This window comes from Rhipicephalus microplus, chromosome X, assembly GCF_043290135.1.
Source record: "Rhipicephalus microplus isolate Deutch F79 chromosome X, USDA_Rmic, whole genome shotgun sequence".
Classification (NCBI taxonomy): domain Eukaryota; kingdom Metazoa; phylum Arthropoda; class Arachnida; order Ixodida; family Ixodidae; genus Rhipicephalus; species Rhipicephalus microplus.
Window position 1 is genome coordinate 25,725,948 of NC_134710.1, and position 24,309 is coordinate 25,750,256.

General features: G+C 43.4%; 1 protein-coding gene across 3 annotated transcripts in view; it reads right to left on the bottom strand.

Annotated features, from left to right (window-relative positions):
• The window catches only part of LOC119175737 (rhotekin-2), a 169,755-nt gene that overhangs the window by 13,600 nt on the left and 131,846 nt on the right, over positions 1-24,309 (bottom strand). For all 3 annotated transcript variants that reach the window (XM_075882004.1, XM_075882005.1, XM_037426688.2), the window contains exons 3-9: positions 24,170-24,219; positions 22,993-23,167; positions 21,271-21,424; positions 19,166-19,191; positions 17,010-17,214; positions 8,480-8,605; positions 831-993 (exon numbers count right to left, since the gene is read on the bottom strand). In XM_075882004.1, the coding sequence (XP_075738119.1) occupies positions 831-993; positions 8,480-8,605; positions 17,010-17,214; positions 19,166-19,191; positions 21,271-21,424; positions 22,993-23,167; positions 24,170-24,219 (899 nt within the window). The remainder of the gene's footprint in view (positions 1-830; positions 994-8,479; positions 8,606-17,009; positions 17,215-19,165; positions 19,192-21,270; positions 21,425-22,992; positions 23,168-24,169; positions 24,220-24,309) is intronic.

Sequence of the window (24,309 nt, forward strand, 5' to 3'; positions counted from 1 at the left end):
GCAGAAACTGACGGAAATCGAGCCGCATCGCGGTCGCTCGGAGTTTTTTAAACGTGCGTGCGGGACTGGCGGAAACAAAAGCAGAAGATTGTCGACAACACAGCTTCACGCAGAGGCTTCAGTGAACCACATCAGGGTCGGTTTCCACAAATTGAAGAGCTGCTCAGCGAGTATGTGCTTGTGCAGCGAGTGGCGCAGTGGCCCGTGACGACAGAACTGGTCCAAGTACGGGCTGTGCAGTTAGCCTTAGAAAAAGGCCTAATGCGAAGCCAGTTTAAAGCGAGCATGTGCTGGCTAATTTACTTTATGAAGAGGAAAGGCTTTTCCCTCCGAAAGTGAACGAGCATATGCGAAAAGTTCTGCGGAGGAGTATGATGAAAAGCTTCACAGTTTTCAGAGGTTCATCCTAAACTTGCGGCACAACAACGGCTACCTGCTTGGGCAAATCGGGAATGCCGATCAGACGCCTCTTTACTTCGACATGCCTGGCATCACAACCGTCGAGAAGAAGGGGGCGAAGCAAGTTCGCGTGCTGACATCGGGCCACGGTATAACTAGAGTGACGGCAATGCTCCGTTGCACATCAGATAGGCACAAGCTTCCCCCGTACCTCATATTTAAACAGAAGACGCTCCCAAAAAGAGTCTTTTTCCCGAGTGGTGTGATCGTGTGGGCAAACGAGAAAAATGGGTGCGCGTTGCAATCGATGTCTTAATTTTTTTTTTCGTCATGGAAATCGGGTGCGCGTTACAATCGAGGGCGCGGTAGAATCGAGTAAATACGGTATGTGAAATGTGTAGTGAATTGGCTCACTTTTAAGCCAAGCTTACCGTGATCCTTAATGTGCTGCCGTAAGTGAAGCAACCACTTTGTGAAGTCTTGTTCGCCATCAGCAACAATGAGATGTTCTTGTGCCTTGTCAGCAACACCAGTGTTTATGCGAACAGCATGCATATACTTTGTAGAGCAGTTGTCAGTGCGCAGCCGCGTATCCTACAGAGAACATGAGCAATGGCAAATAAAATAAAGGTCATCAGACAGAACAAAATGTGTTCTTTACATCAATAACAATCGAAGCAATACGTTCCTTATTTGTGAAGCTGCTGACTACCATAATCTGTACATGCCAAGAAGCCTTCTGTACTATTTGATTTAGCTGTGGTCAAGAGCTACGCTAATGTTTTCTTCCATGTTCCCCAAACAGTGCCTTATGGTAATACCTCAATGCTACAAGAACAAGTCTAACAAGAGTTTTGTTTACACACTGAAGCAGCACTTTTCATGCCAGAACTCAAAGTGAAAGTAAAAGATTCATTTGTGCATGAAATTATTGAACATGCAGGCATCGGAGAGTGATCAACAGCTTTCTGCTTTAAGAACTGTCATTCCCACAGCCTGACCAATGTTGCTGTCAAAGAGAATATAATGTATTTTGTCATACAACAAGCAATTCCTCGAAAGTTAAAACTATACCATAAAAAACTTGGACCATCTCCCCGAGAGAACCCTGATGGGACGCGAAGAAGCAGCATTGTGCACGGGTGACATCACGGGTTGAACAGTGCTAATGCAGGTGTTGCGGTGAGCGCAGGAAGATTCGTTTGAAGCGATGGCTGGCATAGGTCTTGTAGGTGACACGTATGGACATGCTTCAACGCGTACGTTAGGCATGCATCAGGTTTATTGCGCGTGAACCAACGAGTTGGCGGTGTAATGAGCAGCGGTCGCTGCAGTGTTACGGGCAAATGGACGAAGCAGCAGCTGTGGACGCCGCAGCGAGCGCATGGTAGGCAAGAAAGATAGTGACATCAGCGCACATTGCGAGGGGAGCGTGCCGTCGACGCGCGGCAGCAGTGTTACCTACTTGGCACTGCGCCAACAACTGCGACGCGCGGCGTGTTGTATAGAGGGACAGTGCTACACAGGCCAGTGAAAGAGCTGCTTCGTATCTAAAATCATGTGAACTATTGCAGAGCTTCTTGCTACGTGGGAGGTAACACAGTTTCATTGACAAGCACCTGTTTGGGCATGAATGCTATGTATAATGCCAAACCTGCTCTTCAAACCATTGATTGTGCCATGAGATGAGACCTGTACTATAATTCAGCTCTAGAAATTGTGGATCTTCTCGGTGTTGGCACAAACAATAGCCATCATGTCAGCTTCCCATCGATACCTGCATGTCACAGTATGATGGGAAATGAAATAGAAGACGCTGAAGTTAACCACTTTAAATAAATAATGTCCCTAATGCATGCACAGCATCCTCACAAACTGATGCAAATGTCCTGCTTCAGTGTCTAATGACTTAATTAGTTACTCTTTTTGAGGATACTGTAACAACCTGTTTTGATTGCTTTGTACAATATAAAACAACAAACCCTAGACTACCCTCAGTAATTCACAATAATCCCAACTACAAAGAGAAGTGGCGAGTCTGGTACAAATTTCCCAGATATTTCAATCTTTCAAAAAGGAACTTAGTGTTAAACCCAATTATTATAAATATATATGCACTTTGACAAGTTTAATTAAAAATAACCTGGGAAAACCTTGGTCTTAAAACAGCCTACCAGTGCTTCATCTAATTTATTTATGTTTAATGATTTAACTATTTCAATTGTGTTTAACAGTTACTTTAAGTCGGTTTTCACTATGAATCGTTTTGTGGTTCTCCCTTTTGGTATAGAGTACGACCTTTACTAGATGATATCACAATAAATGAGGAAGGTTTACCGAAGCTATTTCTAAATCTAGACTCTAAAAATGATTAAGAGCCCTGTTAACATTTCAAAATAAATTCTGTCACATTATTCATCAGGAACCTACAAATTTTGCACAATTGTTTCTTCAAAAAATCCCTGACCACGTTTGTGGTACCAATTTCATGCAAGTTTGTCAAGGTTCTCCTGTTTACAAATCTACAAACATACTTTTATAAATTATAGACTAAATTTATTAACCTTTCAGTTGGGCAAATACAAAAGAATCTCGACAATACAAATTTGAAGAGAGCACGCGAAATTTCCGTACCATTCCAAATTCGTACGAACCTAAAAAAATGATCAGAAAGATGAACAAGACTTTATTTAGGTCCACTACTTCTTGTTGAAAAAATGTCCATGATGTTGTTTTGACCTTTCCTGTTTTCACCGCCTCTCAGTAAAGTGCCACAGTTTCCGCACTCATGCTGCTGGCGCATAAGGCGCATTCACACTTGGCCTCGAAGGGAGCGAAAGCAGAAAAACTTGTTAGAAATTCACTCGCTTCTCCACTTAAGTGGCCAAAAAAACGAGCTGACACGTAAAACAATCAGTGCTGCAAAATTCATACTAAAGAAATCAAGCGAAAATCTCAAAGCGGTCGCAAAACCACATTTGCGCTAGTCAAAAATGTTCACATTCCTTCTGCCCCTCGTATACATGTCACTACCGCCGTTTGATAATTCATTCCATTTTGCCCGCTACTTGAGCATAAAATTCGTATCGCGTTCTTGTTATGCATGCAAAGCACTGAAAAGAACTAGTTTACATCTGTGCAAACATTGTTTTGGGAGATGCGCCAGAAGAAACAACACGAGCGGACGCACCGGCAGCGGCAGTGACTGATTCAGCCGGCAGTGCAAAAGCGAGACACGCTAGGGCATGCTGACTCGCTGCTGCTGCACCTTCTTCTACTTGCAGTGTTTGTAGCGATCGTAATCCAAACCAGGTTCTCGATAAGCCCGTCTTTGTGAAGGCCATGAGGTTTGTCATGCTGTGCAGGTAGTTCGCGGTTGCACTGACGCTAGCCACTGCTAGAGTGTACTAGAACAAGGGGAGTGCCCGGAACGGCCGCAGCCCCAATAGGTGAAGCCCAAACAGGGTCAATCCGCTTGTGCGCTGTGATCGGTAGTCTGGAATGTGTCGTCATTTTAAGAACCACGCGCACCTCCACCAAAGTGGTCGAGGGGTAGAATGCTCGCTTCACACTCAAAAGACCCAGGTATGAATCGCAGCTGTGGGCGATGAATTTTCTTTTTTTTTTTATTTTACTTGCACAGGTGTATTGGTTGGTTTTGTTTTTTAATTTGGCTTCAGTTGCCACATATTGCTACGAAAAATCACGTGAAATATGACGGTGTGCTTTCATAGCAGGCAAGTGAAAACACACAGTCTCTCTTGTGCGCCGAAATCTCGGAAGCCATGCTTTAAAGTTTTTGTTAAATCCCTTGCAGTGGCGCTGCAAATAAATGCGCTCAGTGTGATGTTTTTTTTTTCTTTACTTCGTATTTCGCGTGATTTTTTGTAGCAATATGTGGCAATATGAAGCCAAATTTTAAAAAAAGCCAACCAATACAGCTGTGCTAATAAAATTAAGAAAAAAGAAAATCTATCGTCCACAGCTGCGATTCGAACCTAGGTCTTTTGAGTGGGAAGCGAGCATTCTACCCCTCAACCACTTTAGTGGAGCTGCGCACGGCTTCAAAAACGACGACACATTGAAGACTGCCGATCGCAGCGCCACAAGCGGATCGACCCTGTTTGGGATTCAATTTTCGAAGCTGGGTCCGGGCACTCCATTTATTCTAGTACACTCTACCACTGCCAACACCTTTGCCGCCATGTTGAATTTGCGGTTGGTTGTTTTCATCACGTGGTTTGGAACAAGTGCAACGGTGCAACCAGCGTAGGCAAAGCTGTGAAGCAAAAAGGCGATCTGCTATCACGCGGCAGAAAAACTGGTCTCAGACCGATTTTTTCACGTCGGCCTTGCGCTGTGGTTTTCGAGCCACTTAGGCGGCGAAGCGAGGGACATTCCGGTGAGTTTTGACGCATTCGCTTCTTTCGAGGCAAAGTGTGGACGGGCCTTCCTCCTACAGACAAGCTGTGTTGCACCATTCACATGCAGCGGTCAATAGCGTGTTCCTATCATCCACGGCATGTTTTATATAATGCAGTCCTTACGAAGCAACCTTAAAATTTGTATCATCACGGAATTCGCATCAACCGCACTCATATTTGAGATTCTACTGTAGCTACAGCATGTCATCTGCCACCATTCGATCTGTTTTTCGACATGTTTTTATACAAGGCCTCAGCCCTCACTGCCAGATCGTCCAATTTGTCCATGATATACCAAGTAAGTTTATCAATGCCAGAGATGACATTGATGCAGTATTAATCAATTTTACCAAAGCATACGACACAGTACTGCACACTGAACTTTTGCATAAACATCAAGTCATATTGAAAAACTGTACTTGTGCAACTTTCTTATCTAGCTATTTCTGCCAACATTCACAGCATGCGTTTAACACTTTCGTGACCGCGCCTATCCCCATCGATAGTATGTTGTCAGTATTTATAACTTCAATATTTGTCCTGTTCTAAGCAATTGTGGAATCTTGCGTCATCTGACATGTAAAAGAAGAACTATTTATTCAGTTTTTCTTTTGTATTTATCTTTTTTCAACCATGCGAGGATTTTAGGGCACCTTTTCATACACGCGGGTGAGCGTGCGTAGCTTTAATGAGGGCATTGACTCCGCGTGTGACCGCTTGATGAAAACGGCGTATTTAGGAGGATTCTCGTGCACCTGGACTGGAATCTTCCAATGATGTCAGCAGCACAGGCTTGGAAGACGACACTGACATTTCTGATTTCAGCACCGACGATGAGAGTTCGTGAAACCGCACTGGAACATCAGAGGTCGTCCACTGATGAGTTTAGCTTTGTGCTCGGGCCGCGTTATGGCCGGCCCGCGTCAGTGCAAGTTGATCTGATGTGTTCTGAAGGTTACAGCTCTTATCCTCTTGGTGTTCACATCCTTGGGGCGGGACCCCTTGCTGGAAACAGCTCAGGCAGCGAACGCAGTTTCATGCGCGGAGGCAGCCGGGACTGAATTTTGGAACTCCACTCCGTAGTGCCACGCGGAGCTTTGCGAGAGCTGTCGACTTTGTTTTTTACTGCTCAAGTTATTAGAGAGAACAGAAAAATTGTTTTCTGTGAAACATGTGCAGCAAACCTGCCTTTCACTGCATCGCGAAACTGCTTTGCCCAGTGGCATGATAGACGCCGCATGTAATGTTATTCTATGTACGCCAAAACTTTTGCATTTACAGCACTTATACAGACGACTCTCATTGATTCGAACAAGCTTAAGTCTAACTTCTGGTTAATTGGAACTCAGGATGAGGTCCCGTCAAAGCTATGTGTATTCCAATGGGCAAAAACGCCCGGTAATTCGAACGCGCAAGTACTTGTGACGGTTAATTCAAACATACCGCACCCCACTTGATCCCGCGGCGGCACCTGCGACACCTTAACGCTGTGCGCGAAGGAAATGAAAGGGAAAGGAAAAGCTGCAGTGAATGTTTGCTCTCTCTCAAATGCCGATGTGCAACGTGTCCGTGTCACGCTTCTCTTTCCCTCCCTGCCACGTAAAAACCCTTCTCCTTCCAACGCCGCGCGCGAAGAGAGAGAGGAAAAAAAGAAAGCTGTCGCTGGGTTGAATGACTGTGTGGTTGAAGGAAAGGAAAAAGGCACTATCTTCTGCAGCCCTTGCCCCTTGCAGGGAGCACAACTCTGCGGCTTGAGATGGGGGAGGATCTCGCGCGCCGGTGCCACGCTTCCCCTTTTCCGTCCCTGCCACGCAACTTTGAACGCGCATCACCGATCACTTCAATTATAATGGGATGTCCTGTGATTTGTGAATGAATCTAAGTCTTCTGAAACTTCCCTCTAATGTGTTAGCTCAATGCACATGCGCCACTGCATGGAGAGCTCTCTTATCATTTAGCTTTCATTAATTTGAACTTCTTTTAATTCGAACAAATATTTGGGCCCCTTCGAGTTTGAATTATCGAGATTCGACTGTATTTATAGGATAATTTTGTGTGTTCCTTTCGCTTAAAATGTATACTTCAATTTCTTGTATACTTACCTTCTTCAAAGCAGTGTTGATAGTTTTATTAAATTTCTTTGTTCATGTTACAATTTTTTTGTTTGATTATCTTTTTGGTACTATAGTTAATAAATTTGTGATTTCAAACTGACTTTGTTTGAAGGATAACTTCTTGCTGTACAATTTCATACCATAAACATCAACAGCAGAAACTTTGGGTGCCATAAAAAATAATGTTTTCTGGACTACCCGAAAACAGCCATGTTTTTACCAGTCACGAAAGTGCTAAACTTTAGCAAATTTCTAGCTGTAAATGTACCATCTGCTGCACCAAGAGATGCTTGGCCTACTCCAATCTTGCTTTATACAAACGACCTATGTCTTAATGTTTCATCAAAAATCTAGTTATACTACACCAAACTATGCATTACATCACATTGTTAGCTCTCACTTTCGAAAGGCTTTGTAACTGGTGGCAATAGTGGCAGATGACCATCAACTTCAATAAAGCTGCTGCCTAGTCATTTTCAAGGTGTTTATGCTATATATGATTTCACACATTCTTTCAACAATCACTCCTTTGCCCGCTACGGGAGTCTAGTGGCTAAGGCACTTGGCTGATGACGTGCAGGTCGCGGTATAGAATCCCAGCCGCACTTTCGATGGAGACGAAAATTCTTGAGACACGTGTGCTGAAATTTAGGTGTCCCCAGGTGGTTGAAAATTCCAGAGCCCCCTATTATGGCATCTCTCATAATTATATGATGGTTTTGGGGCATTAAACCCCAACTATTATTATTATTATTATTATTATTATTATTATTATTATTATTATTATTATTATTATTATTAGCAATCACTCCTAGAAAGTCTATAAGTGTAAATATTTTAGAGCTGTTTTTATGAGTATATTTTGGTCTAAAACGAACAAGCAAAAATAATGAAAAAATGGGAATGGTTTGAGGGGCTCATTAATTTTTTGGGAACATGAAAAATTCAACAGACAATTAAACCAAGGAATGCACAGTGGACAATTTTTTCTAGTTTTTAAATGCAGTGTAGTAATTACAAGATATACTTAAATAATTTAAACTGAAGAAAAATGCACCTTTGCCATTGGTGGGGACCTGAACCCACCACTTTTGATTTAAGCATATTTTGATGGCTGTTTTTTAACACTCACGTCTGAAATTTCAGCTTGACATTAACACACTTGTTCATGTTTAAGTCGTAACTTTCGTTCAAATGTGTTCACAATATCCATGTTTTGTTCTTTTGCATAGAGTTCTCGAATTAGGTTATTCTGATATGCTAATTTACTTCTAAAACTTGATCAGCTCAGAAGAAAATCTTGCTCCCGAAATGCACATATACTGTTTGGTATTATAGAAACTATACAATGTGTCAGAAATGCCTATAACTGTCTAGTTCAAATCAGCACACAAATACATACACAATCTCAGCAAGTTTAACAAAAATTAACCAAAAAATGATTTTTTTTCTTATTGTTTTAAAAGAATGTATCATCACTTAAATCTAGCGGTGTGAACCAGCCCATGAAGGTTAGTTGCAAAGTTATACGACCGTACACACCATGTTGATTGGGATGCTCAGAACAGGAGGTAAATGCCTAGCATCCTCTGGACTTGTCCAAAGGCAGAGCTGAAAGTTCTTGAGTACACACCATAGACGTCGGCGGCCACTCACACCATCGGCCAACTGCAGCACAAGAAAAAAAGCCATTAAAAAAGCAATCATGCCAAGATTATGGACGGATGAATCCGCATGGTTATATGTATGTATATATATATATATATATATATATATATATATATATATATATATATATATATATATATATATATATATATATATATATATATATATATATATATATATATATATATATATATATGAGTAATAATTCAATGGGCCAGTTAGTCTTCGTGAAGGTATAGAATATGGCACAACGGGAGCGTTATCAACAAGGATAAATATATTTATTTCCCAATAGTTTCGGGAGGGGTCCTCCCTTCGTCAGGGGATGAGTTACACTAACATAAACGTATAAACTTCGTTGCTGCCGCGTCCCTCTTGCCTTGAAAGATGTTTGCGAGAGTGAGAAATAACTAAAAAAACGCTGTGAACGCTGAGCACAAAACCACACTGCGCACATCCAAATGTCGGCGTAAGTCCACATCCCGTTCTCATAGTGTGCCGGCCAGTTCTCCACGTGTGTCAGGCCACCCAAGATTGTCGCCACGGTGGCGGGAGGGGTCCGCGAAGGCGTGCATAAGGAAAGAGTTTCCCCTTAATGTGTCGGTCAGCTCTTTACATTTGATCTTCACCCGTTTCCCCTCAATGAACGTCAAGTGGTAGGCGAGCGTAAACACTTTGTATGTACACGTGAGGAAAAAAATATATAAAAAGAAAAGGAAAAGAAAAACAAAGTGAAAAAAAGAAACGACAGTGCACACGTCAGTCAGTCATAAAAAACAAGCATGGTCACCAGCTATGAATCTTTGTCACCAATTTCCTCCTGGCTTACTTCTCGGAGGCAGGAGAGTCTTCCGGGGTCCTTGTTAATGCTGGCCACTAATGTTCTAAATTTGAAAATAAAATATGCCTCACGCTCGTCACGCTCACACCTATTTGAGAAAACGGACTATAACAGAGTTACGCTGATATTTTCAAAACTGTAATATATACATATACCGTATTTACTCGCGTAATCCTCGCACTCGCATAATTCTCGCACCCCCCCCATCGCCCAAGAAAAATAAGATTTTTTTTTTTCCTCGCGTAATTATCGCACCCCCGAAAACTCCCGCAATAACGTCGTCTGCTTGTTCCAGCCACTGATGATGATAGCGGGCGCTATCTGGCGCCATCTCTTAAGCATCAAGCGTACTATTCCACGGAGATTCAATCCAATTCAAGCCAAGCCGAAGTGGCCAGTGCACGTTGCAGCGTGTTTTGTATGTTGTGTCGGTAATCTTTGCACGTTATGGGGCAATACTGAAGCCACACGGCTGCTTCAAGCTGCAAAAGATAAATCATGCACTAAACAGCGGCAACAGGGCCGCCGACAGGCCCTTAAGAGCCTACGAGTTTTGTGTTCGCTACTGGTGACGGCAGCTGAAAGCCACCAAACCGCATTGGGCCTTCTGTGTGCCTAAAACTGGGATTGATCATAAACTTCATTTCTTCAGAAGGAAACTGCAGACGATTCTGTTAAATAGCCATCAGCCCAATACTGACGTCCTACGCTTACATTTTGAGGGCTCCTGTTGAGCGCCAACCGCTACGGCTACGCCCGCAACGCCCACAAGCTTCGCGTATGGTATTCTAATTCTCGACTATTTGCTTCCACTTTCTGTGTCTCAAATAAATCTTGCCTTGTATTGAACCTCTGGTTTTATTGTTGAATAAGCTCTAATTAGTACTTCTTAAAGCTTGCTGTAAGTTGCTGGCATGAGAATCCCGATTTGCGGCCACTTCGTTTTCTTTTTCGCTCTCTGCATTTTCGTGGAAAGTTTTCCACTCGTAATTCTCACACCCCCCAACTTTGCATCAATTTTGTGGCAAAAAAAGTGCAGCGATTATGCGAGTAAATACGGTATATATATATATATATATACATACCGTAATTACTCGAATCTAACACGCACCTTTTTTCCGGTTAAGCGAGTTTATAAATCGCATGCGCATTAGAATCGAGTACGCAAAAAATTAATACGGTCATTCTATTGCCATCGGCATTCCAAAATGGACGCCCCCTACGAGCGTCGGCATGGCGCGTCGGCCATTTCTGCCTATGTGTTTCCCATGTGCGGCACTTCGTACGTGTGCTCAGAAGTTCGTCATCTTGGTGTGCATTAGCATCGACGGCATGGAAGAGCCAACTCCAAAAACTCGATGAGTGCACCACGATGCTGCTTTTAAAAGAAAAGTAAGTCATCGCGTGTGCCGAAACGGACGTAAATCGGGCTGCATCGCGGTCATTCGGAGTTCCCGAAACAGCGTGCGAGACTGGCGGAAACAAAAGCAGAATATTGTCGACAGCAAAGATGGCGGAAACAAAAGCAGAATATTGTCGACAGCAAAGATGGCGGAAACAAAAGCAGAATATTGTCGACAGCAAAGATTCATGCAAAGGCTTCAGCGGACCACAGCAGGGTCGGTTTCTGTAAATTGAAGAGCTGCTCGGCAAGTATGTGATTGAGCAGTGAGCAGCACAGCGGCCCGTGACGACAGAACTGCTATAAGTGCAGGCTGTGCAGTTAGCCTTAGAAAAAGGGCTAATGCGGAGCCAGTTTAAAGCGAGCAGGTGCTGGCTAACTAACTTTATGAAGAGGAAAGGCTTTTCCCTCTAAAAGCGCACAGGCATATGCCAAAAGTTGCCGGAGGTGTACGAAGAAAAGCTTCAGTTTTCAGCGGTTCGTCCTAAACTTGCGGCACAACAACGGCTCCCTGCTTGGGCAAATCGGGAATGCCGATCAGACGCCTCTTTACTTCGACATGCCTGGCATCACAACCGTCGAGAAGAAGGGGGCAAAGCAAGTTCGCGTGCTGACATCGGGCCACGGTATAACTAGAGTGACGGCAATGCTCCGTTGCACGTCAGATAGGCACAAGCTTCCCCCGTACCTCATATTTAAACAGAAGACGCTCCCAAAAAGAGTCTTTTTCCCGGGTGGTGTGATCGTGTGGGCAAACGAGAAAAATGGGTGCGCGTTGCAATCGATGTCTTACTTTTTTTTTTCGTCGTGGAAACCGGGTGCGCGTTACAATCGAGGGCACGGTAAATCGAGTAAATACGGTGTGTATATATATATATATATATATATATATATATATATATATATATATATATATATATATATATATATATATATATATATATATATATATATATTATAAGGGTGTTTATTGACTAAAACCAACTGCCTGGTTCAAGGGGCGTCAGTCACTGTCACGAGCCCGGCTCTTCGTCGTAGTCGTCTTCTAGGTGCTCCGACTAGATACTGTCTCTCTCCCTCTTCCCCACTACATTTCCCCAGTGGTGAAGAGGAGCCATCCTGGCGACTCACGGCGAAGCAAGCACAAGGGGATCATAGTAAGGTTTTAAGCGGCTGATGTGGACTGTCTCACGACCATGGCATCGTCTGTCATCGGCAGCTGTCACTGGTTCAACGACGTAGTTGACCGGTGATGTGCATTAAACGATGCGGTACGGACCATTGTACTTGGATGCAAACTTTCGGGAGAGGCCGGGGGACTGAAATGGAACCGAAAGCAACACAAATGAGCCTACGAGGAAGCTGTGAGCAGGCTCGTCTTGGTCAAGTCGTTCTTTTTGGAGACCTTGTGCGACGGATGTAAATGAATGCGCTTATTGGCGGCACTTTTTGGCACACTTAACAAGTTCGGAGGCTGGGCGGTATTCTGAAGCATCTGGGCGGTAACTAAGTATCGTGTCAAGCGTAGAAGAGTGCTCACGTCCGTACAGTAGAAAAAAAGGGGAAAACGCAGTAGTTGCTTGCGTGGCCGTATTATACGCATACGTCACGAAAGGGAGCACCAGGTTCCAATTAGAATGGTCGGAGGATGTGTACATAGAGAGCATCTCACTGAGTGTGCAGTTCAAGCGCTCCGTCAAACTTTTTGACTGTGGGTGATAGCTTGTAGTGGTGCGATGAATAATATTGCACTCACTGAGAACCTCCTGGACGACTTGCGATAGAAATGCACGCCCACGGTCGCTGAGCAGCTCACGTGGCCCGCCATGGCGAAAAACAAAGCTACACAAGATGAACAAGGCGACATCACGAGCAGCAACGGCTGGCAAAGCGGCGGTTTCAGCGTAACGAGTGAGGTGGTCAACGGCCACAATAATCCAGCGATTTCCAGCAGGAGTACAAGGTAGTGGGCCATAGAGGTCGATGCCGATTCTATCAACTGGCAGAGCTGAACACGGCAATGGTTGTAATTCGCCACAGGCATGAGAAGTTGTTTTTCGTCACTGACACTCAGTGCACGAGTGTATGTACTTGCGAACGTACGAGTACATTCCATGCCAGAAAAATCGCTGGCGAAGCCGGTCGTATGTTTTCAAAACGCCAGTGTGCGCGTTTTGAGGGTCTGCGTGGAAGTATGCGCACATGTTGGAGCGCAAATGGCGAGGTATAACAAGAAGCCATTTCCTACCATCCGGCTGATAGTTGCAATGGTACAACATGGCATCCCGTATCGCATAATGGGGAATTTGCCGACGTAGTGCACGAAGTAAACGCTGGCATGGTGTCACCGAAGACGAGAAGAGAACGTCGATGAGCGAGGCTATCCAAGGGTTCTTGCGTTGTTCCGAAGGCATGTCAACGGTATCGATGCTGTCGATAGTAGCTTCGGCAAAGGAAACAGGTGCAACGGCTGAAGGAAGGGGCGAACGAGAAAGAGCATCTGCGTCGGTATGCTTGCGGCCTGAGCTGTAAATGACGTGAATATCAAATTTCTGTAAACGTAGCGGCCAACATCCAAGCCGGCCCGAAGGATCCTTCAATTAAGCGAACCAACAAAGTGAATGATTATCTGTAACTACACAAAATGGGCGTCCATATAATTAAGGACGAAATTTTTGTAATGCGCAAACAATGGCCAAACATTCCTTTTCGGAAACCAAGTATTTGTGCTTTGCCTTAGTTAGGGTGCGACTGGCATACGCAACTACATACTCCAAAAGCCAGGCTTGTGTTGAGCAAAGACAGCACCAAGTCCTATGCCACTGGCGTCCGTGTGCACCTCGGTTGGAGCAGTAGGGCCGAAGTGGCGTAAAATAGGTGGTGAAGTAAGGAGATGGCGTAATGTTGCAAAAGCATCATCGCGTGCTGGCGACCAATCAGAGAGGTGTCCATCGCCAGTGATCAGCTGTGTCAGTGGTGCGATTATTGAAGCAAAGTTATTCACAAAGCGGCGAAAGTACGAGCACAGTCCGACGAAGCTGCAAAGCGCTTTCACGGTCGTAAGCTTCGGAAACTCAGCGACAGCATGAAGCCTTTCTGGGTCTGGGAGGACGCCATGTTTTGAGACAACGTTGGCCAAGTATTGTGAGCTTCCGAGCTCCAAAGTGGCACTTTTTGATGTTTAGTTGAAGGCCTGCGCTCGTGAGGCAGCTCAAGACTTCGTTGAGACTTTAGAGGTGGCTGTCAAAATGAGGGGAGAAAACAACGACATTATCCAAGTAGCATAGGCATGTCTTGCATTTAGGCCCACGCAAGATGCTATCCATCATCCTTTCGAATGTGGCTGGCGCATTACAAAGGCCGAAGGGCATTACATTAAATTCGTATAGCCCATCAGGCGTCACTAAATTCGTAAAGCCCATCAGCCTGCATGGTTGCATAATTTCGGGTGCCTGCAGAGTGCAATTTCCTGTGCAACCTTGGTTTGGCACCTGCATGCCTCCACTCAATTTTTTAGTAGGAAAAAAGCCCACATCATTCACAATTTTGTGGCCTTGGCGAAGTAGCCGTACAATGATCCATGCAAATACAATCCTAATGTGGTTCAGTTGGTACATATACCGTAAAAGCTCGTTAATTTGACACCCGTTAATTCGGAAATTCGGATAATTCGGGCGGCTCTATTGGTCCCGACCAAAGTGCATGTTAATCTATGGGACCAAACTTTCGTTATTTCGTCGGAATTCGGCTCCGCGCCGCTTAATTCGGACAAATGCTGACAGCTGCTGCTACACAAAAGTGTGATAAAGCAGCACTGGCACCAATGGAGTGAAACCGAAACCTGAGTGACATCGCCATCATCATCAACTAGTGGGGGTGATCGCAGCGTCACCGAACGTCGGTGTCTTCTTTCTTCTCCACTCAGCGCCTCCGACGCCATTTTCCCTTGTGTTGTCGTGTCGGAACCATCTCTTCTTGCGGAGTTCTCTTTTTCTTCCATTGTGACCGTATTTGCATGCCACCACCATCGTGCGCTACAGTGATGGCAACGCCGAAAAAGCGGCAGAACTACGACGTGAAGAACTTGGCGACTAAAGTGGAAATTTTGGAAGCACTGAAGAACGGCGAATCACGGCAGCAGGTTATGACCAAGTACACCGTGAAGCGGAGCACATTGGCAACGTACGTGAAAAATGAACAACAGATTCGACAAGCCTTCGAAAGCGAGAAGTTTCATGCCTCTAGAAAGCGGTTGCGAACCGCAGCTCATCCCCAGCTCGAAGAAGCCTTGCTCCAGTGGATTACTGACTGTCGCAACGCGCATCTGCCTTTGAGCGGACCTCTCATCATGGCGCAAGGTGAGAAGTACGCTGCAATGATGAACATTAAATTGTTCAAAGCGTCAGAAGGGTGGTTTGCGAGGTTTCAAGACAGACACGAACTTGTCTTCAGGAGTGTGTGCGGAGAAAAGGCCAGTGTTGACGAAAGTGTGACCACCGAGTGGAGAAATGTGAAGCTGCTGGAGCACATCGCCGCATATGAAACACGTGACGTGTTCAATGCAGATGAAACTGCTCTATTTTTCAGAGCTCTGCCCGACAAGACGGTGACTTTCAAAGGGGACGCGTGCATTGGTGACAAGAAGTGTAAGCAAAGGATAACTGTGCTTCTTGCCGCCAATTTGACTGGCACGGAGCGCTTGCCACTGCCACTACTCGTTGCCGGGAAGGCGCTTAAGGCACGTTGTTTTAAAAACGTCAAAAGCCTTCCTGTCGAGTACACAGCGAACAGGAAGGCATGGATGACATTGGACATTTTTCGCGGCTGGCTGTAGCAGTTGAATCGACACTTCACGTCGAAGGACCGCAAGATAATTATGGTTGTTGACAACTGCAGTGCCCATAACTGTACAGTCAAACTGAAGAGCATCAAAGTAGTTTTTTTGCCGCCCAACACTACGTCTGCTCTTCAGCCGATGGACCAGGGTATCATTCACTACGTGAAGTCGAAGTACCGCAAGCACCTGCTAGAGCGAATGATCCTATGCTCAGAAGCTGGAAAGTTGTATCAAGTGGACTTACTCGGCGCAGTGCACATCATCGCCCACGTGTGGAAAAACACTCCGCAGCAAGTCATCCCCAACTGTTTTCGGCACAGCGGTTTTGTGAGGCCCGAGCATGCAGCAGTAGCTGACGATGGCATCGAGGAGGTGTCAGCCGAGTCCACCGACGATGACTACCCGACTTTCGATGCTGTCCTTCCCACAGATGTGACCTTTCAGGACTACATCGCGATTGATCATGGTGTCGCCACGAGTGGTCTCCTGACCGATCAAGAGATTATTAATGAAGTCACGGGCGCCCATGAAGACCACGATAACGAAGAAGAATCATGCGAGGAGATACAGCCGCGACCTTATCGCACCTCACGGGAAGTCTCGGAGGCGCTGTTAATATTAGAGGACGCTTGCCTGAACACTCCCGACAGCTTGCGTGCTGTTGGCCATTTAGAACAGTTAAGAAAAATTGTGATGTCAGCCGGAATCTGCGTGAAAACACAGATGACAATTACAAAATACTTCAACAAATAAAGGTATACTTCTGCAGCTTGATTTTAAATGTTGTTTTCCCTGTTAATTCGTTAATTCGACATTCGGTTAATTCGGACAGTTTTTCCGGTCCCGTGAAATCCGAATTAACGAGCTTTTACTGTATAGGCAAAAAAAACAGCACCTTTAAATAGGACAATAGGACATCACACACAAATGCTGAATAGCAATCACAAAGTTTATATTTAGTGAAAGGCTACATATATGCAGTCACCACCAAGTAAACCACATATACCAAGACACTGTTTGTGCCTAGTAGTGAAGATGTACCGCTTCTTTCTTGAGCATTACTTACTGCATTCACTGATGTAAGGTCTACACCTGTAAATAGCAAATTCTTCAAATAACTTGCACAGTTTTTATTCCTGAGAACTGTCGATGTCTTTGTTCAAGAAAAAGCTGCACTGCCTTAGAACTTACTGACATACCTGTACTGCTCTAACGATTGCACGTCACGACTGTGCGGTGCGCACACACAAGTAGTCGCGAATCAACATCTCTGCGATGCAAATGGTGTTTACACCTGCAAGAGTGAGTCCAACAGTGTTCTTACCTGCACAACACTAAGGTATCCCGACAGCTGCTCCTCATGGGTGCAATCTGGCACGACAGCCAGTTTGCAACAGAAGTGCCCAAAGAGAGGTAGTTGATGCTGTGGATTCTCCAGGTTCTCAATGGTGAGATCGTAGGTGTGGGCCTTGTCATCAGCATCATTCAGTCGTAGCGTAGCATGAGCTTCTAGCTGAAACTTTGGCCCTCTGCAAGTCAAACAATAAAAAGCAAAATTTCATGACCCATGGCCCCTATGTTCTTTAACTGTTCAAATTCAACTACTGTTACATCCAAACATTTTTCTGTAAAGCTGCTGTATGTGATGTACTTGAACAAGGGTCAGACAATGATATGTATGCAGAATCTATATGAAATTTCATTGCAAAATAGGAAGTTTAGATACCAAAAGCCTACACATAAGATGTGAACGGCAGCCCATATTTTCAAACAATAAAAATGTGTTTGAATGCCATGGTAGGTGGCTAGGATGACAAAAAAAGACAGTTTTGTAGTTTTCTTGCCAAAATATATTGAGTGTCTTCTTTTAGCCAATTTAGATTTCTTTGTTGAAATATGACGAACAAAAGGCAGCTGTCATTCTCACAGATAACTCTACATTCGTGCGGAAATATTTTTCTGCTGTTATACTGAAAAGAAAAATTAAAAAGATTTATAATTCCCTTTTTAATGACCAACCCGATGCCAGTTTATACTGAAATGTTATAGGACATCCTAACTTATGGCATCCTCATTCCCTAAGAATCTGAAATGTTATATGTAATCTAGGATATACATAATCAAATTTCTAGGCCACAGTCAAGGCAATATTGAAACTGAGCATGCCTGGTGTGCAGGAAAGGCAGCTGCTCTGTCACATGTGATGAAAAATCTCCGTAACAATGAAGTGTCCAAAGCTGAATGATGGCAAGTTGCAGCACAATCTACTCAGGGAAAAAGAGATTGATTGATTGATATGTGGGGTTTAACGTCCCAAAACAACCATATGATTATGAGAGACGCCGTAGTGGAGGGCTCTAGAAATTTCGACCACCTGGGGTCCTTTAACGTGCACCCAAATCTGAGCACACAAGCCTACAACATTTCCGCCTCCATTGGAAATGCAGCCGCCCCGGCCGGGATTTGATCCCACGACCTGCGGGTTAGCAGCCGAGTATCTTAGCCGCCAGACCACCACGGCGGCGCCAGGGAAAATGAGAAGTCATATGATATACACAAGTAGGTTGCTTATATGTATCTTGCATGCGACGACTGGTGCATAATTGTTTTTTTTTTTTTTGTATACGTTAACACAAAACACTCTGTCACATTTTAAATTGTGTGCAAAAAAAGCCACAACAATAGCTGCTCCTTAGTTTTATTCTATATGCTACAAAATAAAAGCTCATTTTTTTTTTGTGTTTTCTGTGCAGAGTGCAAGGAAATCGCACGCAGTTCCTCAGAGGTAATTAATGAATGTGTAGTCTGCTGATATGTGCACATTCCTCGTAATCAAAAAGAATTTTGTAAGATGAGCTAATAAATACAATCCACATTTTTGCATTACTTCTACCCTTTCCAACAATGATGGTTGCCTTTAAAAACGTGGACATTATCCAGCACGCACTCATTTCATGCTATCATATTCTATGTTGTCATTACACCTTCACTGATCATATGCAACAAGAATTTTTTTGAGACATATGCTTAGATGAGATTTATTTTATGTGAATGTGCCACAGGTTGATATAGCATCTAAACTGAGTAAAGTAAATACTATAGGAAACATTCTAAAGGAAACATTCTACTATAGGAAATACTATAGGAAACATTCTGCTTTGTAACTGACTAGTTACAAAGCAGAAGTCCAAGATATATCATAAAAAGTTCAGCAATGAAATTTCTTCAGGGCTGTTTTCTCAGTGGAACTGTGATAAATTAAGTTGGAATACAGTTGTACTGTAAAAGATCTGATCAGTGCCCTATCATGTTAAGTTCGTTTGTGTGATGCTAGTTCAAGTAATATATCACTGTATTATGATGGAAGGCAACCAAACTTAAAATACGTAAACCTACTACACTAAAAATGTAAATACAAGTATAAAGAATACATGCTTATAGAAAACACAAAATCACAGCATGCACAGAAAAATTTCTTACATTTCGAAGGAGTTCAGCTCCTCTTTCTGCAAAGGATAAGAGAAGCAATTAGGCTATTAAAAAATTCATAAGCTAAATATGCGCATTAAGGCACCCAGTAAGTAATAACATCAGTCAGTGCACAAGTAGTGGAAGCACATAGCTTTCTCCGCAGTACACACAATCTAGAAGTGCTAACTCACACATTACGTTTGCTGGAGTTGCACGCAAGTTATTTTGCAAGATTTAAAAAAAAAAAGTGTTCTATGCCAGTTAACCAGCCGCACCCTTGCTGCATGTAGGCTAAATCCAGCTAGGCACAACCACAACAGCATACATATACTACCATACATGTTTTAGTGGAAGCGGTGAATTGAACACTAAATGTGACTTTCTGATTGAGAATAAATTACCCTACACCTACTCATATGCATCTATAAATGTACAGCATGCTGCCAGTTAAAACCCAAAGCAAATCATCTGACAGGACACATGCAATCATAGGCTGTGAAGCAAAAAGCCACTTTTACTACAACATTGTTGACAATTCAACCTACAGGTATAAACGCCTCAAAGGGTGCTCTTGAATCCACCCTATATAGTAGATATACAAAGAAAACCAGTGAGACTTCGACCTTTCTTCTAAAAATTTCCAACTGCCCTGTCAACTATGAGATATTCCTTTTGAGGTGGTGCTTACTATAGACAATCATGATTCCATGAGAGAAACCAAACCAACTTGTCTCAGTATCCCCGCAGTCTTTTCATTCTTTCTCTCCCCCCCCCCCCCCCCCCCAGCTACGTTTTCACACTAGCCCTCTCCTCTACTATGTTGGCATTGGTAAAAAGTATCAAGCATACACTTACACGAGCTAAGTTAGACAGTTCCTGCCTAGAAGGAGACAAGCCCACCTGTCGAAATATTGGCTCTACCAACACACCACGTTCAAAGATTTTTCAACTTTTAAGTTTCCGTCTTCCCTTGAGCTTCTGCCTTTGTTAGGGTAACAGCTAAATGCCATATGCAAAGCTTCTGCCACAAAATGTCACGTTACTGCCAACTCTGAATAGCAGTAGGTATGAATACTTTAGCATTAATTTGAATGATCTCCATTAGATGTGTAAGTCTTATAACACCAATGAAACTTAATGCAATATCAACATGCTAGTAATGTTCATCTTGGTGCAGGTGTGTGTGTGCCACGAGCAATTTAAATTTGTTTGAGAGCTTACATAAGTATCTCAACTCGCTTACCACGAAAAAATAGCATGTACAATGCTCACTGGTGAAAGAAACAAAATATCAAAACTTTCAGTTAACGACTGACATGCGCAATCGCTCAAGATCACTTTGGAACGTCGGTACAAATCGGGTTAATAAAGGTAATGTTGGCTCAGATAGAAAATGTTTGAATCGATATTACGTAAATGATATGGACTGAAGGTGGTGAAAACAAAGGCACATGTGTATCAAGTATCTCTAAATTGTAATGTTTCAATTCATGAATATTGTACACCAGACGTACATGTCAATCAGTGGCGCCATGTTTCGCTCACTTGATGGCCATTCTTGTTCCTTTTTGTTAAAGCAATGTTTGAAAACTCTCAACTCTAGGAAAGATACTGATACCTTTTTTCAAAGCCGAATAGTATACGATACAGGCAGGGGCATATGAGCATGTTCTTCTAGAGTAGCGAAAGCAACACCAACTTGGTGGCTTCACAGTAAAGTAGGTAAAATTGTGAAAGGCTCTTAAAGGTCACTTCAAATGCTTGCAGCATGAATAAAGAGTGCTTAAAGGTCAACACATGGTGAAGTCGAAGGTTAATGCAGGATAAGAACTTGAAGCCAACATTAACCAAAGGTACGCCAATGCTTCAAGTGTTGCAATGTTCAAACTTCAGACAGAGACTGAAATGAGCATTGAAACTGCATTTTTCTTAGCACTTATGATTTATGCTGCTGTAGCAACTGTCGGTCAAGTTCTTTGTCTACAAGTATGTCATTTTTGTAATAAAAAACAGTGATAATATAACAGTGATTAATATTGCCTTCCTTTCAAACTCCACTATGGGGCTCGAAGGAAGTAGTGAGCATGCTTAAGAAATTTTGCAGTGCAACTGACCAGTGATGCAGCCAGCTTGCGTCCTATAGCTCGGCTGACTGAATTGGTGATCTTCGTTTTAATTTTTCGTGGTGTGCTCGCCATGCTGAGGTCATCTTGTAGAATATGGCTGTACACTTCCAGCTTGAACTCGAAGCCAGGTGGAATGTTGTTGCTGCAATAGGTGGCAGGGGATCACAGTTTATTACTGCTGAAAATTCAGAAGGTTGAACAGCTGCCGAAGACAACGACAAGAGTGTTTGTGAGCTTGTATTTATACTGTCATGAAAGTAATACAGCATAAAAAAGATATAAAAAAGTATAACTTTCTTTTCACATGAAGTTGACATTCACTGACTTATATACCGTATTTACTCGCACAATCCTCGCACCTTTTTTGCCGGAAAATCGATGCAAAGTTGGGAGGTGCGAGAATTACGCGGGGAAAACTTTCCACGAAAACGTAGAGAGCAAAAAAGAAAACAAAGCAGCCGCAAATCAGGATTCTTACACCAGTAAGTTACAGCAAGCTTTAAGAAGTACTAATTAGAACTTACCTCTACAATAAAAGCAGAGCTTCAACACAAGACAACATTTATTTGAGACACAAAAAGTGGAAGCAAATAGTCGAGAATTAGAATACCACACGCAAAGCTTGTGGGCGTTGCAGGCGTAGCGGTAGCGTTCGTCGCTGAACAGAAGCCCTCAAAAGGTAAGCGTAGGACGTCAGTATTGGGCTGATGGCTATTTCACAGAATCGTCCGCAGCTTCCTTCTGAAGAAATAAAATTTACCATCAATCTCAGTTTTAGGCACACAGCAGACCCAACGCGTCTTGGTGGCTTTCAGCTGCCGTCACCAGCAGCGAACACAAAACTCGTAGGCGCCGAGGGGCCTACCGGCGGCCCTGTTGCTATTGTTTAGTGCATGATCCGTCACTTGCAACTTCAAGCAGCCCTGTAGCTTCAGTATCGCCTCATAACGTGCCAAGATTACCGACACAACAAACAAAACACGCCGCAACGCGCACTGGCCACTTCCGCTTGGATTGGATTGAATCTCCGTGCAATAGTACGCTTGATGCTTAAGAGATGGTGCCCGATGGCGCGCGCTATCATCATCAGTGGCTGGAACGAGCAGACGACTTTATTGGGCAGTTTTCGGGGGTGCGATAATTACTCGAGGAAAAATTGTATTTTTCTTGGGCGATGTAGGGGGTGCGAGAATTATGCGAGTGCAAGGATTACACGAGTAAATACGGTAGGTACCGAATAATTATAAATTACTATGACTGACCGTTATATCAACTCGTTCACATAAGAATTATGGCCTCAAATAACCTACACAGATGCCTAATAATTATAAATTATGATCGACTGTATAAAGAACTTGTTAATATAGAAAGTATGAACTAAAAATTTTTACCAACAATATTCGTAAAATACATGATTGCATCTCTGCCTGGTTCAAGATTTTTATATGTTAGTATTGACTGCCTTTAGTAAAACTAAAACAAGTATTAAATTGCTCCACAAATGCATGCACGTACACTTGCATACACACAGATAGTTAAGTTGAAGGCCGTAGTGTACTGAAAAAACCAGAACAAAAATTTCAAAGTTCAATTGTTTGAAATCGATCCTGTGGTCTTAGAACACATCACATTCATTTGGAGACCCTTTACGAATAAAGGAGAAACAAAGAGCCAGAGACATATGCTTGGAAATCAACCAGTTCAACTTACAAAACGATTGTGTCATCAAAGGAGACATCAGTCATACTACGGTCCACGTTGCTGACCATAGCAGTGTCGTAGATCTCAGTGCCAATCTTCAGCAGGCAGAAAACAGCAAACCGGCGGTAGTCACCTTTGTTCTTGAAGTGGTCTGTGTCTTTCCAGATCAGCGGCATTCGAATCTCTGCAAAAGAATAGCACCAGCTCTCAGCGATTGAGCTCCTGCTTCGCCTCAGGTGTATTTACCAATACTGGGAACCTTTTCTCATCTGCTATAAAAGCTACTACTATACAACTCAATATTGGGGGTGCACAAATATCAAATCTTCAATTTCAAAGTGAATTTGAATAATCAAAGCTAAGTATGAGTCAAATAGAATATTTTTCTAATATATTCGAGTATGAACTACTGACTTTAAAGAGCCCCTAAACCACCCAGAAGAGGAAATTTAGTTGGCGTGTTGCAGTTGTGCATGAGTCTACAACGAACGCCTAGCTGTGACAATTCTTCGAAACAGTGCCGTGATAGTGCAGTTGCACATGCTTGATGGCAAAAAAAAAAATGCCCTCATGTGTTTCGTTCTTTCCTTCGCTATGCTCCGTTCATCTGCTCGTCTCTCCTCCTGGCTGACTGCTCCTCTTCACTGTGCGAGGAGGAAGAACCACTTGCAGGTAAATACCTGCGAGTGGACAAACAGGTATTGTGAATGATGAGCAGATGACATGTTGATGTCCCGGCAAATGCTGAGGGGACACGGACTGCTGAAAAGATGCCTTTTGCATCATGGCGAATTGAAAAAAACAAAAAGTTAACCACAGTTTAGTGACTCCAGCAGCAATTTAGACTGCATGCAGGACGCTAAGTCAGCAAACCCGGCAAACTAAGTTGTCATGGTAATGTTCGCTGTGGTGGGGTTGGCTTGCAGATTCTGGGCAAAAAAGAAAGCTTTTGAGTTGAACTGAAATATTTTGCACATGCTTGCTGGTTCAAGTTTGTGGAGAACATTAACACTGCATCTCAGGGAGAAGAAAGATGTAAACTTTGTGACGCCTCCAACTCGTGTTGATGCTCCCTTGAAAGTAAGGCCAAGATGGTCTTGTATATGTCAAACATGGGAGAGACACGCCAAATCACCTATAATGGTAGTTAGATGAGTATGACACTCAAGGAGAAGTGCTGCCTTACCTGACACCGCAACACGAGAATGCGAGCAATCCAAAGGGAATCCACCAATTCTGCAAAAAGAAAGAAAACAACTGGCATAAATCCCCTGAAGGAGCACCTAAAGGTGACAAGTTATATGTATATTTATTTTTAGCACGTTT